At 48.2% G+C, this 19,056-nt stretch overlaps 9 protein-coding genes across 9 annotated transcripts; 7 read left to right on the forward strand and 2 right to left on the reverse strand.

Moving 5' to 3' along the window:
• Positions 1 to 259: 259 nt before the first annotated feature.
• Positions 260 to 1,297, forward strand: N7479_000230 (MDR family NADP-dependent oxidoreductase; the record flags this gene model as incomplete). Its single annotated transcript, XM_057247928.1, has 1 exon — positions 260 to 1,297. The coding sequence occupies one exon, from the start codon at positions 260 to 262 to the stop codon at positions 1,295 to 1,297; it is 1,038 nt and encodes a 345-aa protein (XP_057112360.1).
• A 422-nt stretch (positions 1,298 to 1,719) lies between these two features.
• Positions 1,720 to 2,715, forward strand: N7479_000231 (CybS family protein; the record flags this gene model as incomplete). Its single annotated transcript, XM_057247929.1, has 5 exons — positions 1,720 to 1,858; positions 1,960 to 1,977; positions 2,163 to 2,229; positions 2,340 to 2,459; positions 2,550 to 2,715. 5 exons carry the CDS (start codon positions 1,720 to 1,722, stop codon positions 2,713 to 2,715), a joined length of 510 nt encoding a protein of 169 aa, XP_057112361.1.
• Positions 2,716 to 3,244: 529 nt separating this feature from the next.
• N7479_000232 (nucleotide diphosphatase) lies at positions 3,245 to 4,084 on the reverse strand (the record flags this gene model as incomplete). Its single annotated transcript, XM_057247930.1, has 1 exon — positions 3,245 to 4,084. One exon carries the CDS (start codon positions 4,082 to 4,084, stop codon positions 3,245 to 3,247), a length of 840 nt encoding a protein of 279 aa, XP_057112362.1.
• Positions 4,085 to 5,171: 1,087 nt separating this feature from the next.
• N7479_000233 (transcriptional regulator family: Helix-loop-helix) lies at positions 5,172 to 5,507 on the reverse strand (the record flags this gene model as incomplete). Its single annotated transcript, XM_057247931.1, has 1 exon — positions 5,172 to 5,507. The coding sequence occupies one exon, from the start codon at positions 5,505 to 5,507 to the stop codon at positions 5,172 to 5,174; it is 336 nt and encodes a 111-aa protein (XP_057112363.1).
• Positions 5,508 to 6,018: 511 nt separating this feature from the next.
• On the forward strand, positions 6,019 to 6,848 carry N7479_000234 (uncharacterized protein; the record flags this gene model as incomplete). Its single annotated transcript, XM_057247932.1, has 2 exons — positions 6,019 to 6,136; positions 6,190 to 6,848. The coding sequence occupies 2 exons, from the start codon at positions 6,019 to 6,021 to the stop codon at positions 6,846 to 6,848; spliced, it is 777 nt and encodes a 258-aa protein (XP_057112364.1).
• Positions 6,849 to 7,654: 806 nt separating this feature from the next.
• N7479_000235 (Zn(II)2Cys6 transcription factor domain-containing protein) lies at positions 7,655 to 9,411 on the forward strand (the record flags this gene model as incomplete). Its single annotated transcript, XM_057247933.1, has 3 exons — positions 7,655 to 8,353; positions 8,416 to 8,559; positions 8,617 to 9,411. The coding sequence occupies 3 exons, from the start codon at positions 7,655 to 7,657 to the stop codon at positions 9,409 to 9,411; spliced, it is 1,638 nt and encodes a 545-aa protein (XP_057112365.1).
• A 993-nt stretch (positions 9,412 to 10,404) lies between these two features.
• N7479_000236 (uncharacterized protein) lies at positions 10,405 to 11,475 on the forward strand (the record flags this gene model as incomplete). The annotated part of the gene is made up of 1 exon (XM_057247934.1): positions 10,405 to 11,475. The coding sequence occupies one exon, from the start codon at positions 10,405 to 10,407 to the stop codon at positions 11,473 to 11,475; it is 1,071 nt and encodes a 356-aa protein (XP_057112366.1).
• A 1,463-nt stretch (positions 11,476 to 12,938) lies between these two features.
• N7479_000237 (uncharacterized protein) lies at positions 12,939 to 14,879 on the forward strand (the record flags this gene model as incomplete). Its single annotated transcript, XM_057247935.1, has 3 exons — positions 12,939 to 12,970; positions 13,022 to 13,226; positions 13,278 to 14,879. The coding sequence occupies 3 exons, from the start codon at positions 12,939 to 12,941 to the stop codon at positions 14,877 to 14,879; spliced, it is 1,839 nt and encodes a 612-aa protein (XP_057112367.1).
• Positions 14,880 to 15,315: 436 nt separating this feature from the next.
• Positions 15,316 to 18,244, forward strand: N7479_000238 (uncharacterized protein; the record flags this gene model as incomplete). The annotated part of the gene is made up of 6 exons (XM_057247936.1): positions 15,316 to 15,559; positions 15,674 to 16,602; positions 16,652 to 17,395; positions 17,451 to 17,517; positions 17,567 to 17,716; positions 17,793 to 18,244. 6 exons carry the CDS (start codon positions 15,316 to 15,318, stop codon positions 18,242 to 18,244), a joined length of 2,586 nt encoding a protein of 861 aa, XP_057112368.1.
• Between the last annotated feature and the right edge of the window lie 812 nt (positions 18,245 to 19,056).

Raw genomic sequence — 19,056 nt, forward strand, 5'->3', positions numbered from 1 at the left:
TACGCTAAGAATATCGAGATACAAATTATGCATATCAAAGCAGAAACTGCAGAAAGTGGAGTTCATCAACTGGAGTATCACCATCTCGAGAATCTTCTCCGGGATCCATTTGCTTTATAATAAAAAAAAGCACAGTATTCGATCCTCGGTACAGCCCCGCTTTGATGAAGAGCTCAATCGTCATATATAAAGAGCTCCCACCATACTTCGATAAATTCCTACTTTCCCATCTTTATCTTTCCTACCACATATCTAAAAAATGTCTGTTAACAAGGCCCTCACTTTCAAGAAGATCCCCCAGGGATTCCCCGTCGCTGGGGAGCACGTAGTCGTCGAGACTGCCGATTATGATTCCAGCGTTGCCACTCCCGACAATGGTGTTGTCTTGCAATCCCTCTACACTAGCTTCGACCCCTACATGCGTGGCCGCATGCGCGACCCTGAGTCCAAGTCGTATTCCCCCGCATTCGCCCTCAACAAGCCCATTGACAGCCGCAGCATCGCCAAGGTCCTGCGCTCCAACAATGCCAGCTACAAGGAAGGTGACCTGGTCATTGGTCACGTTCCGGTCCAGGAGTACATTGCTCTTGGCGAGCAGGAGCTTGTCCGCATCCAAAAGCTCGAGAACCCCCTCGGCCTCGAGGACATCCGTGTCTTCCTTGGTCCCCTGGGCATGCCCGGTCTGACCGCATACTCGTCTCTGTACGAGATCGGCAAGCCCAAGAAGGGCGAGACCATCTTCGTCTCCGCTGCCAGTGGAGCCGTCGGCCAGCTGGTCGGCCAGCTCGCCAAGCACGAGGGTCTTCGTGTCATTGGATCTGTCGGCTCGGACGAGAAGGTCGAGTACATCACCAAGACACTCGGCTTCGATGGTGGCTTCAACTACAAGACTGAGAAGCCCGCTACTGCCCTTGCTCGTCTCGCCCCCGAGGGCATTGACATTTACTACGAGAACGTCGGTGGAGAGCACCTCGAGGCTGCCCTCGATGCTATGAACAACTTCGGCCGTATCGTCGTCTGCGGTCTGATCTCCCAGTACAACACCGCCGCCCCCTACCCCATCAAGAACATTCACAATGTCCTCGTCAAGCGTATTACTATGCGCGGCTTCATTGTCGGCGATAAGGGCATGGGTGATGTTTACACTAAGGAGCACCAGGAGAATGTGCAGAAGTGGATCAAGGATGGCTCATTCAAGGTGCTCATCCATGAGACTGTGGGCATTGACAACGCTGCCGACGGCCTGGTTGGCATCTTCTACGGCAAGAACATGGGCAAGGCTGTCCTGAAGTTCTAAGTGCTTTACGAGACTGATGAACTAACGAGATGTCTGGCGGATTGATTTTTTTTGTTGCAAACATTGGAGGGTTTTAGTACCTCGGTTAGGACTCTTCAGTATATAGAGATACGATGAATATCTCTCTAAATAGTCAAATGAAAAAATAAGTTGTACATAATAAAATATGAACAGACGATAGAACGAAAATTAATCTATAACAATTAACTTCATATATACTACAATACACGGAAGAAGATAAATGCAGGGCTAAATGTTTCTTACGAGAGTATCGGCCAATTTCGGCTGGGCGGACAACCATCGGCCAATCAGATAGCCCGTAAAAGGATGACATACCGAGTCGGACTCCCGAGGTCTCCAACTTCATCCGCTTGTATTCGAACGGCGTTTCTGCTTCTTCACGATCATACTCTCCACTCACAATGGCTTCATTCGCGCGCTCAACTCTGCTGCGACAGACTCTGGCCCCTCGGGCGCCCTTCCTCCAAAGGAATGTCGGCGTGTCGCAGGTTGTCGCTTTCCATGCCTCCGCTAAGAAGCAGATCCTGCCCCCGTTGCCTCGTAAGTAGAGGCCCTGCTATAAGGCTTACTGAAATATTGCCAATGGAGATATCTATTTGGCTATATGTATGGGCAGTTGCTAACGTGCTTTCGCGATACAGAGACTGTTCAGGGAACTAGTATGTGATTTCCGCGTCTTTCCTATCCCGATCCGACTCTCCCCTCGCTTTTCGACGGCATTGATTATAAGACCGACTGCAATATGTGAAATTCCATGATCTATATTGCTTTCATTGCTCGAACAATGCCTCCCATCGGATAACAATACCACCCTGAAATCTTCAATATTAACCTATCCTAATAGTGAACGACCCTGCTCCCATTCCCGAAACCCACCCCTCTGAGGGCAGCTACCACTGGACCTTTGAGAGGTATTGTGCTCCCTTTCACGGACTAAAATGCCGACCTATATGATTCCTTCTGATTTCTTCCGATCACCGCGGGATGCGCAAAGAAACCCCCCGACTAACATCTATCTCAGACTGGTCTGTGTCGGTCTGGTCCCTCTCTCCGTCGCTCCCTTCGCCGCTGGCTCCCTCAACCCCGTCATGGACGCCATCCTGTGCTCTCTGCTTGTCGCCCACTCGCACATCGGATTCCAGTAAGAGCCTCCCCGCGCTGTTCCGCCATTTCCCTCAGATCTTCCCCAGATCTGCAATCCGGAAATCACAATCTAACATCTCTCTACCAGGGCCGCCATTGTCGACTACTTCCCTCCTTCTCGTGTGCCCAAGTTCCGCACTTTCTGCAACTGGCTCCTGCGCGCGTTCACACTCACCACCGCCGTTGGTCTGTACGAGTTCGAGACAAATGATGTTGGTGTGACCGAGGCTCTGCGTCGTATCTGGACAGCATAGAGTGTTGTTGCGGTTCTTTTTTTCAGACATATTGTCTTTCATTTTCCTTTTTTTTTTCTGATTACCGATTTGGTTCTGGTCTATCCAGGCGTTCCGTTTCGCCTCTGTATATGTCGTTGATTATCTTTTCTTTTGTCTCTCGGCCCGAATTTATTGATCGGTGTTGGATTCCTGCTGCTCGGGGTTTTCTGAGCTATAGAAAAAAAAAACGGAATATAACCCTTGTACGAGAAGACATCCTTGGTGCTTTTTGTTTGTTTCTGTACACTACGTAGTATAGTATAGATCTATAGCCAGAGTTTTGATGCACTTTCTGCATAGTACCTCAAAATATGCAGTAAATTGTTAGCATTATTAAATACGAGCATTGTGCCCATGTGTTTCACTTACAGATTAGGTCATTCTCTTGAACATGAATCCTAATCCTTTAAATTCTATACTCCTTCAAAAAGGAATGATTATGCAAAGACACAAACAGACAAGGCTAACAACAAACAAGAGATTCTAAACCCTCATACCAATAACCCTTTCACTCATCCTCACTCTCCTCACCATCATCCCCAGGCATCTCATCATCATCTTCCGCCCTCTGCATAACAGTCTCAATGATCTTAAGCGTCGCTTTAAGCGGCAACCCAATAACATTATCATAACTGCCATCAATCTTCTCAACAAGAATAGACCCAAGTCCCTGCAACCCATACCCACCAGCCTTATCCGCGCCCTCGCGCGTGCGCACATAAGCCATAATCAACTCATCCGTAACCTCACTGTCAAACCTCACCGCTGTCTCTTCAACCATACTCTCAATCGCATACCCAGGGTCCCGCGCACTAGCCAACGGCGCCATAGCCACAAGCGCCGTGTAAACCTTGTGGTTTCGGGCATCACGTAGCGAACGCAGCATGGTCATGTGGTGTGCTTCTGAGCGGGGCTTTTCGAGGATGTTGCCAGTAGATGGGTCGACGACGACCGTGTCCGCGGCTAGGATTAGGGCTGGCTCACCCTTGATCTCGTTGTTGATTTCTTGCTCGTAGACTGCTTGCGCTTTTTTCGTTGCTGTTGCGAGAACATACTCGAATGGACCTAGGCTTTTTGGTAGGTCTTCATTGGCGTTTGAGGGGATGATTTCTAGGTTTGGGAGGCCCAGGAATGACATTATTTGCTTGCGTCGTGGGGATTGTGAGGCGAGGATTACGCGCTGGCTGCGGAGGCGGTTTAGGACTGGGAGGTTGAGGGGTGGTGGGCGTGGGAGTGGTGCCCCGCGGTTGACTTTTGGGGCAGGTTTGTCGTAGGCTGGGGGTGGGTCGGATTCGATGTTGTCGGAGTCGTTCATGTGGGACAGCAGGGCTTCTTTAGATTCTTTCATGTTGGGTGATTTGGTGTTTTTTGGTGTTTTGGATATTGGTTTTGGATGTTGCGGGAAGGGAAGCGATGTGATGCGGGGAATCAGGTACTCTCCGTTTGCTTGTCGAGGCAAATGGTCTTTGTGTGCCGTTGATTGACTTTGCAGTAGGGATATCCAATTGGGTATTCCGATTGTCCACAAGGTCCTGTACTTTATGGGTTTTTGTAGAGTGTAGAGTCAGTATTTGCTTCACCTTGAAGGGGGCTCGGTTTCTCTGGCAGATATCAGGCGGTAAGCTGAAGCTCGGGCGGACATCGATGTTATGGTTGTGGCAATCTCTATAAAACACATGTGCAAGTCTACATATGTTATTATTGCAATACCAACTTTATCACCGCTACATTGATTAATCACTTCTAAAAAAATCCCGAACCTGCACGATACGCTCCTTGGTATAGTCTGATTGGCAACCGAGGAAACTACATGACTACAATTATTCTCCGGAACCTTGTACACGTGATGCGACCGAAGTACGGCTCGGTCAAAAATTTCCGATATTGATTGAAAACAAGGATATCGCTATGTGTGCTCATTCGGAGCAGAAAAGAACTAGATTCCAGGCTAGTCATTGGGAAAGAAAAACGCCCCGGTTGCTTCGCAGCAACACCCATGACCATGTACATTCTGGTACCCAGGAACAGAAACAAACCAGAAAAAAAAAGCTTCAATGTACAATAGTCAAAAGAAGTAGAAAAACAAGAATTACAAAGGGTGTGGCACCATATTGACAGTCATTTGGTCCACGGAATGCGGCGGAGGATGGGTGATTGACATCAAATCATATGCGAAGACCAGATCTGTCAGGCAACGAGGAATCCCCGTAGTTGATCATGTCCAGTATCTCGTTCGTAATACAGGGGTTGAATGGATAGAAAAGGAAAAGAAATTCGTGGTGTGGGTATGAGTCCATGTGGTTCGAAATTCGAGAAAAGCCGCTCGGGCCTCGGCACATGCCAGTTGCCCCAGATCCCCCATATCGACCAGCGGAGGGGAAGAGGGGCTGCAGGATGCTGATCCGATGCCCAATGAAACGCTGAGGGAAATATGATCACGTTGGGCGGAAAGAGTCGTCCACACGGCCGCCTTTGCTTTCAATCTCTGCGATAAGATCGTGGCGTTCTTGCAATTTCACGTGGATAAAGTCCACGGTCTTTTGCAGAACGATGCTCTCACTCCGTCCCTGACCCTCCAGACCAGGTACTAGCTCTGTCAAGCGATCGAAGCCTTCGCGAATGGCCGCGCGCCGCTTTTGCTCGGAGGCAATGTGATTGCTCTTTTTTTCTTGATCGGTTAGGCGAGGCTTGTCCTTGTCCTGGGCAGATCCTTGCTTGGATGTCCCATTCGGCGTCGAGGACGACCGATCGTGGTCATCGTCTGGATTCATCGTGTCGCTTGATGACTGGAGGATTTTGAGAGGCACTGAGGGCGTGGGGTAGATGCGCCGGGAAGACACGACTTGAGGCTCGCGGTTTGGAATGGATTGGTTGTATCGCTATCGCTGTTGTTCGGAGTCTCCGTCTAGACAAGGCATATATGAGGGAGATGATTGTAGTCGGTAAACAGTGCGGAAATGGGAAAGGAAGAGAGAGAGAACGGGAAAGCGATAGGAAGCCGATAAGGCCAAAGCTCAATGTGGAGTAAACTGGAGGCCGGGAACGGGCCTTGGCAACCTCTAAACGTCATAGAGAGGGTCCAGTGAACACATCTTGCTTTTTCTTTTTTTTATGTCAATTTCGTTCTCACGCCTTGCAACTTAATCCCTACACCTTTTCTTTTATCAAGGATTGTAACCCCGCCAATTAGGATTTCTACTAGGCGAAACAGTCGTCTGGTCGCTCATTTCCCATCTATAACCATCTACTAGTCACCAACACCGCGAAAGTTCTCGTACCACCATGGATCTCGAGCCGCTCCGCGGCTCATGCTCTTGTGGCCGAAACGAATATCAAATCAATATTCCGGAAGATGTGAAAGATCATGCTGAAGTGTACTTCGACAGCGGCCGAGACAATCGTGCGTAAATCTAAGCTAGGCTTGTCGATCTCCCGGCTAATATCGAAACCTAGGTCGATTGCATGGCACACCTCTTTCGGCATGGCTTAGAGTTCCTCTTGGCTGGTATCAATCACACACTCAGTCCTTCTTCCCAGACGAATCACACTCTTCTATTCGCCGCATTTTCTCACCTCGCCACGCACCCCAAACCCAGCGTGTCTTTTGTGGTTACTGCGGTACACCCTTGACATTCTGGACAGAGGATCCCATTGAAGAATCTAACTTTATGTCTGTCACGATTGGAAGTCTGCTAGTGGAGGATCAGCGTGCACTAGATGATCTTAAATTACTTCCTCAAGACTTTGACGAGCAAACTGCCCATGTCGGTGGTTCGACGTCATCTGATCTAGCACCAGCCACAGAGACTGCTTCATCTTCAGTCGTCGTTCCATCATCTAGTGATTCTTCCAATATCTCAAGGAGTCTACAGCACGGTAGAACTGGGGACATCCCCTGGTTTGAGGAAATGGTAGAAGGGAGCCGCTTGGGTCGTTTGATGCGGTCTCGGCGTGGTATGGGAGTCAGTGATGATCAATCGACTTCAATCCAGTGGGAATTTAGCGAATGGCATGATGATGGAACCAGTGGGTTTTTGCAACAGGATTCGGACTCGAGTGGACACTCTAGAGGGAAGAGGAAGCGTGTGAACCAGGTCGATGCCGGGATTTGAGTCTTCACCGAGGCCTGCAAAGTGATACCTACAAGTCGCTATGGATCAATGTAGTATCTTGGGCTTTTGGTACTTAACATAATAAACAAGAATTCAATGAAAAAGTTTTTTTTTCTCTCTCTGGATAATTGTGAAAACCAGAAGATGAAGAGATATTTTGTAGGTCAAATGAATATAAATTCCACTCTCACTAGCTGCCTCAAATATCTTCAATAAATTTTGTGATGACTAGAATTAGTCTATGTCGACTATGTTATATATAAAACATTAGTCCTCTCACTCCTATTTAGTCCCGGAGGGAGAACTCAATGGCAATTCCATTGCCAAGAACAGATCCGATATCTCTCTTTTTTTGGTCATATTTGTAGGTCTGTATACCCCAAGCGTGGGATTTTCCTTGGGAGTTTCTACTGGACCCAGAAACTTACTCGTGTAGTGGTTGACACTCCTGCTAGGACCTTTCACATGCTACAACAAACATAGGCAAATGCCAAGATATATATTTATTCATGTGCCACCCGCTTATTGCCCCAAGACATAAGCCTATTTTGTATGGCGAATTAATTTTTGTACAACATATATCCATATCTTCTGTTCACTACCCATATCAGATGTTATATGATACACATAGCTCCAAGGCGCTCACATTATAAGGAAGATCAACAGTGAAAGTTTTGGTTCGCAAAGCATACCCGAAACGGTCAAGCGCGGTTTAGACGACATGGGGCTGAGCAACGAACATCTTTTTTACGATTTCCTATTTTTCTACCTGTGTATGATGTACAATACTTTATCAAGTGCAGATTATGGTATACTGTGGTAAACCAAGCAAAGGATGCGGCGAGTGCAGGTCCAGGAAGGTTCGGTGTGACCAAGCTCAACCGGCCTGTTCACAATGTACCAGAGCCAAGCGGGACTGCCCCGGATATCGGGATCAACTGGCGCTAATGTTCCGCGATGAAAGCAAATCGGTAGTTCGAAAGGCGATTGCTGCCTCGACATATAAGCATAAACGAGCGGAGCGGCTACCTCGCACTGCAGTCCCAGAAGGGAATCCTGTGCGGTCTGAGCTCGAAACCCCAGTGGTGGATCCGGACTTTGATTTCAACTCCGATCCACAGCATATCTATCTTATGCGACAGCTCGCAAATTTGAATTGCCCATCGGGGATCCAGCCGTCCTATGATGTCGAAATCGCCAAATATGAAGCAATCTGTTATTTCCTGCGATCCAATGCCCTCCCTGGCAGTTTCTGGACTAGTGAGACGATCCCCAATTTTTTGTTGCAGACTGGGGGCCCTGCGAGTCAAAGAGCTATGCAGGCATGTGTGGTTGCTACTGCCACGGCCATGCTCTCGCGAATAAGACGGATACCATCGCTTAGAGAAGTGGCCCACAGGGAGTATGGATCCGCTTTGAGATTGCTTAACGCCGCTCTAGCCGACCCAGAAGAGGCGAAAACAAATCAAACCCTAGGCGCCGTTATCTTGCTTTCCATATATGAAGTAGGGAATTTTGCATCTGTTAACCCCTCGCATGGTTCTTGTTGACGCCCTGTTTTTTATAGGTTGTTACGTCAAGAGCTACGGCAGATGTCCATGGCTGGACAAACCATATCAATGGAGCAACAGCCCTGCTTGATATACGGGGGAGTGATCAACTTAAGACCAATGTCGGTCTCCGCTTGTTTTTGCACCTTCGGTATCAGATCGTGAGTGTCATCAGGGTTATCACTCGCTCCTTCGATCTCAGGCTAACTCCTCAACAGATCGTCAGTTGCTTACAACGAGACGCACGAGTGCCCGAGTCACTACTTGAATGTACAAAAATCGTAATGTTTCTTCAGCCAGCAGAAGCCCACGGCAATCGTCTGTCCATGATAATTGCCAAGCTATCGAACCTTCGTGCAGACATCCGCGCCAATATGTACAACGATGAGCAGCAAATCATATCAGCAGCGTCGGCTATCGAAGCCGAATTAATTGCCTGGCTGGCAGCTCTTCCCCCCGAATTCAGCTATACCACCCATGTAAAATCCCCCTTCGACTTTGCTTTCCAAAGGCGATTCCGAGGCATATCGCCATACGACGATCAATACCACGTGTATCCCACCCAATGGGTCTGCAATTCATGGAATCAATACCGCAGCGCTCGAATCATCGTCAGCGAAATCATCCTCTTCCGCGTCCGGAAAATGTCTGACAGTTCCTCTCTGGCCTCATTGTCCGAAGAGTTCCAGCTTCACTGCAGGACATTACGATTAACGATCCGGCGGCTGGCCGTGGAGATCTGTCGTAGTGTTCCTTTTTACTTGAAGGCCTATGCGGCAGATAGGGAAGCTAGTCTCCCGCCGCCTGAAAGCTACATTGGAGGTCTTATACTTCTCTGGCATTTGTTTGTGGCTGGAGTGGTTGAGAACCCCCGACATGGATTGCGCCGCTGGGTGGTCAAGTGTCTGGAAATGATTGGAAACACGATGGGTATCGACCAGGCGCTGGCAGTGGCGGATATTGTCGCTGCTGATCCTGGAGTTTTACATTCTGTGACTGAGGAAGAAGACTGAAATGTCTGATGCGACTGATCTGACGAGGCGACATCCAGTTTAATTGGCCAAGGAAGATACTTCCAAAGTTGCCTCGGTGTATAAAGTGACTGAGATACATAATTGTTTCTTTCTTTTCTTTCTCTCTTATATATTATGCTGCACCAACACTAGCAGTGTCAAAATGTGCTTAATTATTTGTGTATTTTTTTTGTTATAGCTTGTTTCAGATTAGGGCGCCTCGTGTTTTAGTTATCATTATGAATCACGAAGTGTCTCAAACAATCAAAGGAAAGATTACCTAGGTAGAGCCTCCTGTCCTAGTTAGTCATAAATTGCAATAAGATTCCACAAGGAACACTATCAATGAGTCTTCAGTCCATCGCCGTGTGAACTAGAGGTATGCTGCGCCAGGGCTGTGCACTAGTAGGGTTACCGTATGCGGGCTGTGTTCGCTCCGCCCACCAGTCACAAGGGACCTTGTCTGTGCGCTTTGAAATTCCCAGGAAATACTTTATATGATTGGTTGTATCTGAGATTAACACTTAAGCTCAATGACTCTACTTTACCTGGCTGTTGCCCTGGTCTCCAGGGCGGTGGCTTATAGGTGATTGAGCAACGTTACCCCTCCTCTATATTACGGTTAGTTACATAGGGCTGCAGTTAAGCAAATCAGCCTTGCGATATACGAAGACATTTTGTACCTTTGTCATACTTCGGGCTGACTTCTAGATTGAAATTCTTGTGCTTTTGGGGGCAAATCTTTGTTGGTCATTAACTGCCCAAGTGTGCCTTGGCCTCTCTGCCCTATATTGCCCATTCTTTGTACACTAGGTTTCACAGCCGAGCCCATGGTAGATGCTAGACAGAGATATAAAGAAGGTGTTTCCTGAGTCGAATCCTTTGTTTGGAGCATACCATTTAAGGATATCTGAGCAATTTCTAAGACACTCAAGTTTATTTAGCAAATATTCCTCACTTGCACTTTATCCAAAACATATACAATCTTCAACCATGGGTGCTTCCGAGAAGACATCTATATGGCATTCCTTCTCATCCAACTATCGGAAGGAGCGCAAAGAGCGCAGAGCAGACACAACCACCGCAAGAACCACAGCCACTGCGCCGACGCACTATCCATCATGGTCCCGAGGCCGCACCAGTCGCTCCAATGCATCGAATTATCCAAGAGAGCCATCATCGGATCTTCCGCCACCATATGAAGCGACAGAAGTCCCAAGAATCAGTATCAGCGCCCCCGAAGAGTCAGAATCCGATTCCCAGTTCGCTTTCCTTCGCGATTTCCACACCATCTTCCTAGTAGACGACAGCTCTAGCATGAGAGGCTCACTTTGGGAAGAAGCCCGAGAAGCCATCGCAGCGATTGCGCAAGTCTGCACAAAATATGACCGCGAAGGAATCGACATCTACTTCATCAACCACCGATCAAAGCCCAACACCAACCCTAGCCACGCTATTGATTACACCTACACCTACGACCCCGAGCGACTCAAAAGTCCCAAATTTGAAGGTGGATACTACAATATCAGAACCGCGCAGCGAGTAAGCGAGATCTTCGCCTCCGTCAGACCCTCTGGCGGAACAGCAGTCGGGAGTCGACTGTTTGATATCCTAGACCCATACATGGAGCTGGTGGAAACGACAGAGACAGCAAGGCGAGCCCAGAAGGGCGCATCTAGCTCGCGCCATTTGGTTAAGCCGACCGAGTCAGTTAAGCCGGTTAAGCCAATTAATATCATCACGATTACTGATGGGGTGTTCACGGATGATGCGGCGAGTATTATCATCCGGACGGCTGAGATGCTGGATGGCCCTTCTTGTCGTGCTATTCCGCGACAGGTCGGGATCCAGTTTTTTCAGATTGGGAATGACGAGATGGCTCGGAAGCATTTGGAGGAATTAGATGATGGACTTGCGAAAAGACGTGGTAATTTACGTATGAGAGATATCGTTGATACTATTTCTTGGAAAAATCGGACTGGGGAGCGGTTGGATGGGCCTGGGATTTTGAAGGCGGTGCTTGGAGCCGTTCATAAGCAGTTGGATTGGAAGAAGCTTGAATAGAGGGCAGTTTTAGGTGTTTATGGGTTCCGAATTTAGATTGGAGGTTTTCGACCTAATTTGTTGATCTACTGTATTTACCAATCGCATATTTTGACCTATTAAACTGAGATATCGTCAGCATTAATCTTAGGAACCGCCCAGGTGGAGAATTCTCGGACATAATCCTCGTTAGCTCAGTTTTGTTTTAATATCCTGGACCAATGAGAATATAAAGCGCCTACATATGTGCTTGCTTTGTACTTTGCACATCACGTTTTATCTTGGTCCTTGCCCAGGTGCAGCCTGGAGCTTACGGATTTGTGATGTCTCAGCTGTTATTGTTTTCTAGAATAATACTCTTTATACATCTGTACTCTTCAAGGCTGTTTATATTTATTAGTTAAATAACTACTTCGTATAACCTTGGAATATAAATAAAAAAACCAATATAGTTAATTTAATATAACTTAGCTAACTAATCTAATTGTGCATACCTACCTTGCATAGAGATCGACGAACTACAATGACGGGGCAGGATCGGAGGATCGCAAGCCACAAGCTGGGACAATCGGAGCGAGAATCTGAGATCACATTCTTTTCTTCTCTTTTTTTGCAGTACTCCTCAACTCCAGCGCTCTTATACGTGATTATCCATATAGATCAGCACAAGTTATTAAACCCTCCTAGCTCCACCCCTCATCACCGCCAATTTATGATCGTCAAGAAGTCATCCCCGCGCCGATCTTCCAAAAAACCTATTTACCCTCTCACTCTTCTCTCTTGATTTTCCTCGCTTTCAGCCTTCAGGGCTTTATTCCACCGTTTCTACCACTGTTTCAACATCAATTTACTCCTGCCCCTGTTTCAAAATCTCAACCTGCAGCCCTCTTAGCGCCAGAGTCCCCTACGCAGGAACATCACCAAGCCGAGTGGTCGGCGCTTCCTTCTTCCGCCTCCTCATTGGTCAGTGTTGTCGTCTTGCACCTTCGACGGGGAAATTGCACTGTCGCGGTTCCTGAAGCATCCGCAGCCTATTTGATTATTTGGTTTGGGCCCTGTGTCCAGGCCATGGAATTGTGGTGATTGTCTGTGGCATTGCCCCAAATACACTTGAAACGAACCGTTTATTCTTAGACAGTCACTCAATTCTGAAACAGGTACAGTGAGGTGCTTCCAACCCCAGCTGTAATTATAGAACCGTCTTTGTGGAGTTGGCTTTGTGCCTGGGCCTTGTATGTTTTGTTATATGAACTTGGGCTTTCGGCTGACGTCCCTTTTTCTTTTGGTCTCTATAGACCACTGTCCTTTCGTTGCCTTGCATTTGCGTGTATTGTACTGGGATTTTCTCTCTTTTAGCATTTCCTTTGGCTTCTTTCTTGCATTGTGCACTTTGTTTTCTCTGATCCATTCTTTTTTATCTGCCCTATTACCTGCTTTCCTTAGCGATCTCTCTTTTACTCTTATTCTTGCTGTCTTATCTTGCGATGATCTCAACTACCCTCATGACCTTTTTACTGTGAGTGTGCCTAGGTGCAATTGATATCTCCATGTGCTGACCACAATCCAGGATTACCAAACCGGAGGTCCGGTCGGTAAAGCTGCTTGGATCATGGGATAATTTCTCTAAGCAATATGTGATGGAAAGGGATATGCGAATCGGGCCCGGAAATTGGAGAGGATGCCACACCTTCACGGATATAATAGGCGATGGACCGGACAAGAATCAATGGCGAACAGGAGGTCTGAAGATGGGTGGTACTTATTGGTATTATGTGAGGCTCATATTCACGCATGTAAGACGAAAGAGCTAACGAGGAAAACAGTATTTGCTCGACAATGATATAGAGTATTACAACGAGGCGGAGCCAACAACCACAATGTGCCCGCTTCTTCCAGGGCAGCCTATGAATGTGTTGAATGTCCCTATTATTTTACCCGACAGCCGCACACATGGACGCTCGGCGAGTGGCAGCTCCCAGAAATCCGAACATCTTCGGACCATGAACCCCGAAGACAAATTTATGAACCCGCGGAAGCCGCCACCCCAGCCTCAGCCTGTGCGTCTTCAGACATCTGCACCAACCCACCGTGAACCGAGCCCCCCACACTCTTCGAGTAGATCTCCGATGACTGGGGTTTACCGAAGTGTATCTCAGCCGCCCAATGCCGCTCGTAAGGGCCACAAGAAAGATTCACGTTCTATGTCTCCCCCCAGAGCCCGAGCCCTTCTTGCTGCTTTTAGGCAGCCTGCTGAGACGGATCGAAAATTCGAGCCAGCGCAACCAGTGGTTACTTCTAAGATGGCACCGCAGCAGAAAGAGTCTGTGGAGAATCGCCGTGATATCCCTGGAATCACGGTCAATGCCGGAATGGCGATTCCATCCACGAGCTCTCCCGACAAGCTTGATCCGTCCACCATTCAAAGTCGTCGTGCGATGAAAGCAACCGCTGGGGAAACGGCACCGGGCCGTCTTCTCACAGTGCAGACACGTCCGGAGCCCAGCAGACGCAGTCCGTCCCGCAGTGCGGCAAATGGAAGCACCGCGGAACTCGACGAACATCGTACGATCAGGGAAGCCTTGAAAGATATTGCTAGCTTTCGTGACTTACCCACGCCAACTGCCGCATTTACCAAAGAAAAAAGGCTCCCTACACTCCCAAACACACCGTCTTCAGTCATGGATGAAGCAGTTCGCGCCATCGACGAGAGAGACAAGGCAATGAATAGCGAGATCCCGCGCAGCCACTTCTCTAGTATGACAGCAACAACAATCGATACTACCCACTCCCGCGTCATACCTGAATACAGCCGGTTCTCCGAGTGGAGTACCGATACCGACACCGACTACAACCCGCATGAATCGATGGTATCGGCATCCACATCCAACGACCACCAGGCCGAGTCTTCGCCCAATGAAATATGGAGAACACCAGACCTCTCGCAGTCTGGTGACGGCGCAACAAATACCGACCCAAACACCCCCCACCTCGCTGTCTACTCCAAACCCTCGTCTCCGAACTCCGAACTCCCTCCCTGGAGCGCAGGTCTCCCCGAACTCACAGTCTCCCTGTCCACACCTGGCTTTGACTGTTCTGGGTTGGGAATTGATAACATGGATGAAGTGGAAAGCAACCCTAAGCGCCATGCTGCCCTATTTAGCGCCCTTGAATCTATCGAGGCCCTCGCGATGTCACGCAGCCCAAATGGCTCCCCGATCCTGCTCCCCGAAGTTACTAGGGGCTCTGAAACAGAGCAAAATCTCTCTTTCGCAGAGCGGAAAGTGAGCGATACTTCCCTTGAGTGTATTCGCTCGCGTTGTAGCAATGCCTCGTTCCAAGGGAATGCTACTATGCAGGAGTTGATGGATGAGCTCAGTTACCTGAAGAATTTAATCCAGGCTGACATGGATGGAGCTCCATTTTGACGACAGACTCCTTCTCAGAGACTTCTGTCTCGCATTTTTATTCTCTTGTTCTTATTATCATATTGCTGGCGCTGGTCGTCGGTGTTGGAGGTTTTGTACTCCACACATGTATCATTTAGCTCTCAATAGAGATGAAATCATATCGAAGGAAATATATCAAAAAGAAAAACGGAGTTTCCAATGTATAGATTCAAACAACCTTGTAGATAGTAGAAACAAATCGATGTAAAGTAAACCCCAGGGTGACGTTGGTGAATCCCCTACCAACAGATCGGACACCAAAACAACGCGCCAAGAATCCCTCTGTATCCACCACCCGCGATCAACAGCTTCAGCGAAAACAGAACAGCGCCACACCTCAATTCCTGAACCTTTGATGTTTCCAAAATAAGAATGGGCTGAATGTACTATTTATTTTGAGAAAGAAACACCCATAATGGCAGCCGAGGGCCCCCAACTAACCCCCGTCGGGGAGAAGTCCCTACCGGCAAAATGCAAGGCGCAGGCCGTGACGTATTGTCCCACGATGGACCTGATAGCACTGGCGACCGAGGATGAAGAACTGCGCGTATTCCGACTTAATGGGCAGCGAGTGTTCGGGGGTTCTTTTGGTGGAGATCCGTACCTAGGCGAGGATGAGGAGGATGGCGAGATTAGAGGGATGGCGTGGAAGGGGAATGGTAAGTTTGAATTTCCTTGTCGCTGGGCTTTGCTGTATGTCTTTTTATATAATCAGATTTTACCGGCCTTTCTTAATTGATATCACGCCCGATCATTTACTAACGCTACACCAGGTCGTCTACTCGCTGTCGCGTGCGGAGATGGCTCGCTTCGCATTATCAGTTCGTACACCGGGAAAACGGTGCACAACTACCAGACCTATCAGCAAAAAGAGGAAAACTCCAATCCCACTGATAAACCCATACCCAAGGCAACGTGCGTTGGGTGGGGTGTCAATTTCACCGATAGCAAGGCCGCACAGCGGCATTTGCATGAATCCGCGGGCCAGATATCCATCGAGGATCTTTTAGCCCCGGGAGTGTATCCATCCAAGGCAGCTACCATGCTTACAGCAGATTTACCTCGGGAACTTGCCTTGTTGGATATTGAGAGCTCGCTACCAAAGCTGAGCACCCTGCCTGCAACAGGAGGCGAGGACGATGTCTTTAGCTCGCGGGCATCCCTTGATGCCATCTTCCACTCTTCGAAGGATACCAACGACTCGGTTGATGTGCTCTCTGTCGGATTCAATGATGGTACTGTTCACCTGCGCATCTTTGATTGCTTTGAGATTGGCTCTTTCCCTGTGGGAAGCTCCCCAGGTATCTCCGACTCGTGCCGGATCTTGCGGCATGCTTCACACCCCTTGAGCTCTACACATGCTATACTGGCATCACCGGCCGAGGGAGATACTCGTGGTCCACTCGAGCTTATTACGATGGATCTTCGCTTTATTACGAAGTCTGGGCGATATCTGTCTCTTCTTGCGTCAAAGACTACTCAGCTTCAGAATTTGCTGCGCTATATTGGTCAAGTGCAGCGGCAGATTGAACTTGAGTGGAAGAACGCTCAGGAGCTTCCTGCGCGGTTCTTGCGCAGTGTCAATGAGGACTTGAAGGAAAAATGCCAGTGTGATTTTATCACTGCTATCTATCACCTGGTGGTTACTGGTCATTGCTTCGAGCCCATGAAAGAGTTCCTCACGGATATTGTTGGCGAAAGAGTATGTGGGCCTCGCGATTCGGGAGATGGTGTGCTAATGAACGATACAGGGCCACAAGAGATGGGATAAGGCCGTCTCGGGCGGCTACGAGAATATCCGGCGACTGACACACGAATGTCTCCTCCCAGCCTTGGAACGCAGTCAGGTACTTCTCGGTCGATTGGTTGGATTGTCTAAATTCCACAAGCTAAGTGACGTCCTTGGGCTGGACACGGCCAAGCTCAATGCCATCGTGGAGACACTTGATTGTCTTCATCTCCTTGCGCACCGCGTTCTCTTGCATACCAACGAGGAATTGCAGCAATTCGGCGCTTTCTCTAGATGGCTCCGTCAAGAAATCTATGTTCTCAACAGCGAGCCCTTGTCGCAGACACTGGAAGAGCTGCAGGAGAAGAGAGATTTGTTCGATGTCCCTCCTACTGTGAAGTATATCAAAGGCGCACTGACCAAGAGTGCTCTACGGAACTTTATACGGCAACTCCCTATGATCGGAGTTGTTCAGCGCCCCGCCCCTCCCACTGATAAATGGCTTCCAGACGGCCATGACCGCTCGTTCTTCGACACTTACAAATCACTTCTTCGACAGCAACGCGAGTCTCGAGACAAGGGTAGTGATGGTACATCAGTTGAGACGCCTAAACTCAATGACTTGACGAGGCGTCTAGGCATCCAGTTTGAGAAGGTTTTTGGAGATATTGCCTTGACTCAGCGCAGAGGAATTCTCCATCGCTCGCCTTTGACGCTTCACTCTGATTGCGACCAAGACGTTATCGATTTGACTTTCTGTTATGAGGTATATTTAGACTTATTGCTTTTCGTCTTGTACTAAATACTAACTTGTGTCACAGGATGCCATTGAAGGCCAGCCTTGCTCGATATACGTCGCTACCCGATCAGTCACATCAAAACATCAAGGTTCGTCATACAATCACTCTTCAAATTTCAGTTGCTTACACAAAACTAGTCTATCTCTACCGTGTCATCCTCAACTCAGCTGGCGGCGTCAGCTCAACAAGAAGCACATCCCTTGCAACCATCGACCTCCAAAACGGCGAAGTCCGCCAACTCCAATTCGTCAACGACAACACACTCATGGTTCTCTGGCGCGACAGCAGTAAGTTACTCACACATGAACTTGTCACATTCCTTCCTAGGCTCTATATGCACAATTTAACGATCTATCCGAACAGAGGGATCCTCCCGTCTCCTCAACTTCCCCTTCCAGCCCACCTCAACGCAATCTCAAAGCGAGACAACCGACCCACCACCTTTGGTCGTTGACTACATCGAGTGCGACAGCACGCCATCCACTCCCAAGCCTACTGCATTGGCTACGACACTAGATCTCTCGCCTGAATCCCCTCACGTGGGTGTCCTGATACATCTCTTTGCTTTACATGGCCCTAAGGCGCGGCCTATACATGTTGATGTTAATGGACGGAAGGGACGGCGCGCTATCTGTGTTTTGTATGCGGATGCTATGCGATATGAGGTTTTGGACTTGGATGCTGCGATGGGAGATGATGAGGAAGATGATGAAGATTATCAAGAAGGGGATGAGGAGGATGAAGAAGAAGAAGATGATGATGATGGTGATGACGAGGAAGTCTTCGATAGCGATGAAGAGAATAATGAGAATTAGGATCTCTAGCTCAATGATAGCTTGCATTCATTACTTACATGAGAATTCTCTCGAGGGCTGCATCATTCATATAGCAATGTGACGGACCGCATCGAACCAAAAGGGCTTTCCATACCCGGCGGGCTACGAAGACTTATAGGACTCAGGGTTGGTTCAAAACCCCCTTTTGGGGATGATTTTATGCCTGAATGCTTGACTTTAGAATGGCAGAAAAATTATAATACCTGAATTTCTATTACAAAAGCCTTAACAATCATAGTACGCTTCCAAATTCTCTTGTGGGTCACAAGTGTCAAAAATGAAGCTTTCCATCTCCATACAAATGGACGTATCTCCATATTTTTGGACGATTTCATTTTTCACACTTGCAAATCTTCCAAAGATATCGAGACATGTCCATTTGTATAAAGCTGAAAAGCTTCATTTTTCACACTTGTAAACCGTCCAAGAAAGTCGAGATATCTCACTTTGTATGAGATGAAAAGCTTCATTTTTGACAGCTGTAGTATTAATAGATTTACCATACACTGTATAGAGCGGTAAAAGACGGTGCTAAATACGACATTCAGGCACCAATTCCCACCCCCAGAAGGGGGTTTGACCCCTGAGTCCTATAAGTCTCCGTAGGCGGGCTGTCTGGCCAGAAAGAGGGCTGTTAATACCCGTGGACACTGTATGCGCCTGACACAAATACGATAATTACAATTAGCGTGAATATGCGAGACACTTCTCGACGGGGCTGTCTTGACAGGGCAATGCGGTCAACACAGCCCCCCTCTTCGTTTGTCTTGAACTTATCCTTTTCTGCCACA

Source organism: Penicillium vulpinum (genome assembly GCF_028829585.1).
Source record: "Penicillium vulpinum strain IBT 29486 chromosome Unknown utg000001l_segment0_segment0, whole genome shotgun sequence".
Classification (NCBI taxonomy): domain Eukaryota; kingdom Fungi; phylum Ascomycota; class Eurotiomycetes; order Eurotiales; family Aspergillaceae; genus Penicillium; species Penicillium vulpinum.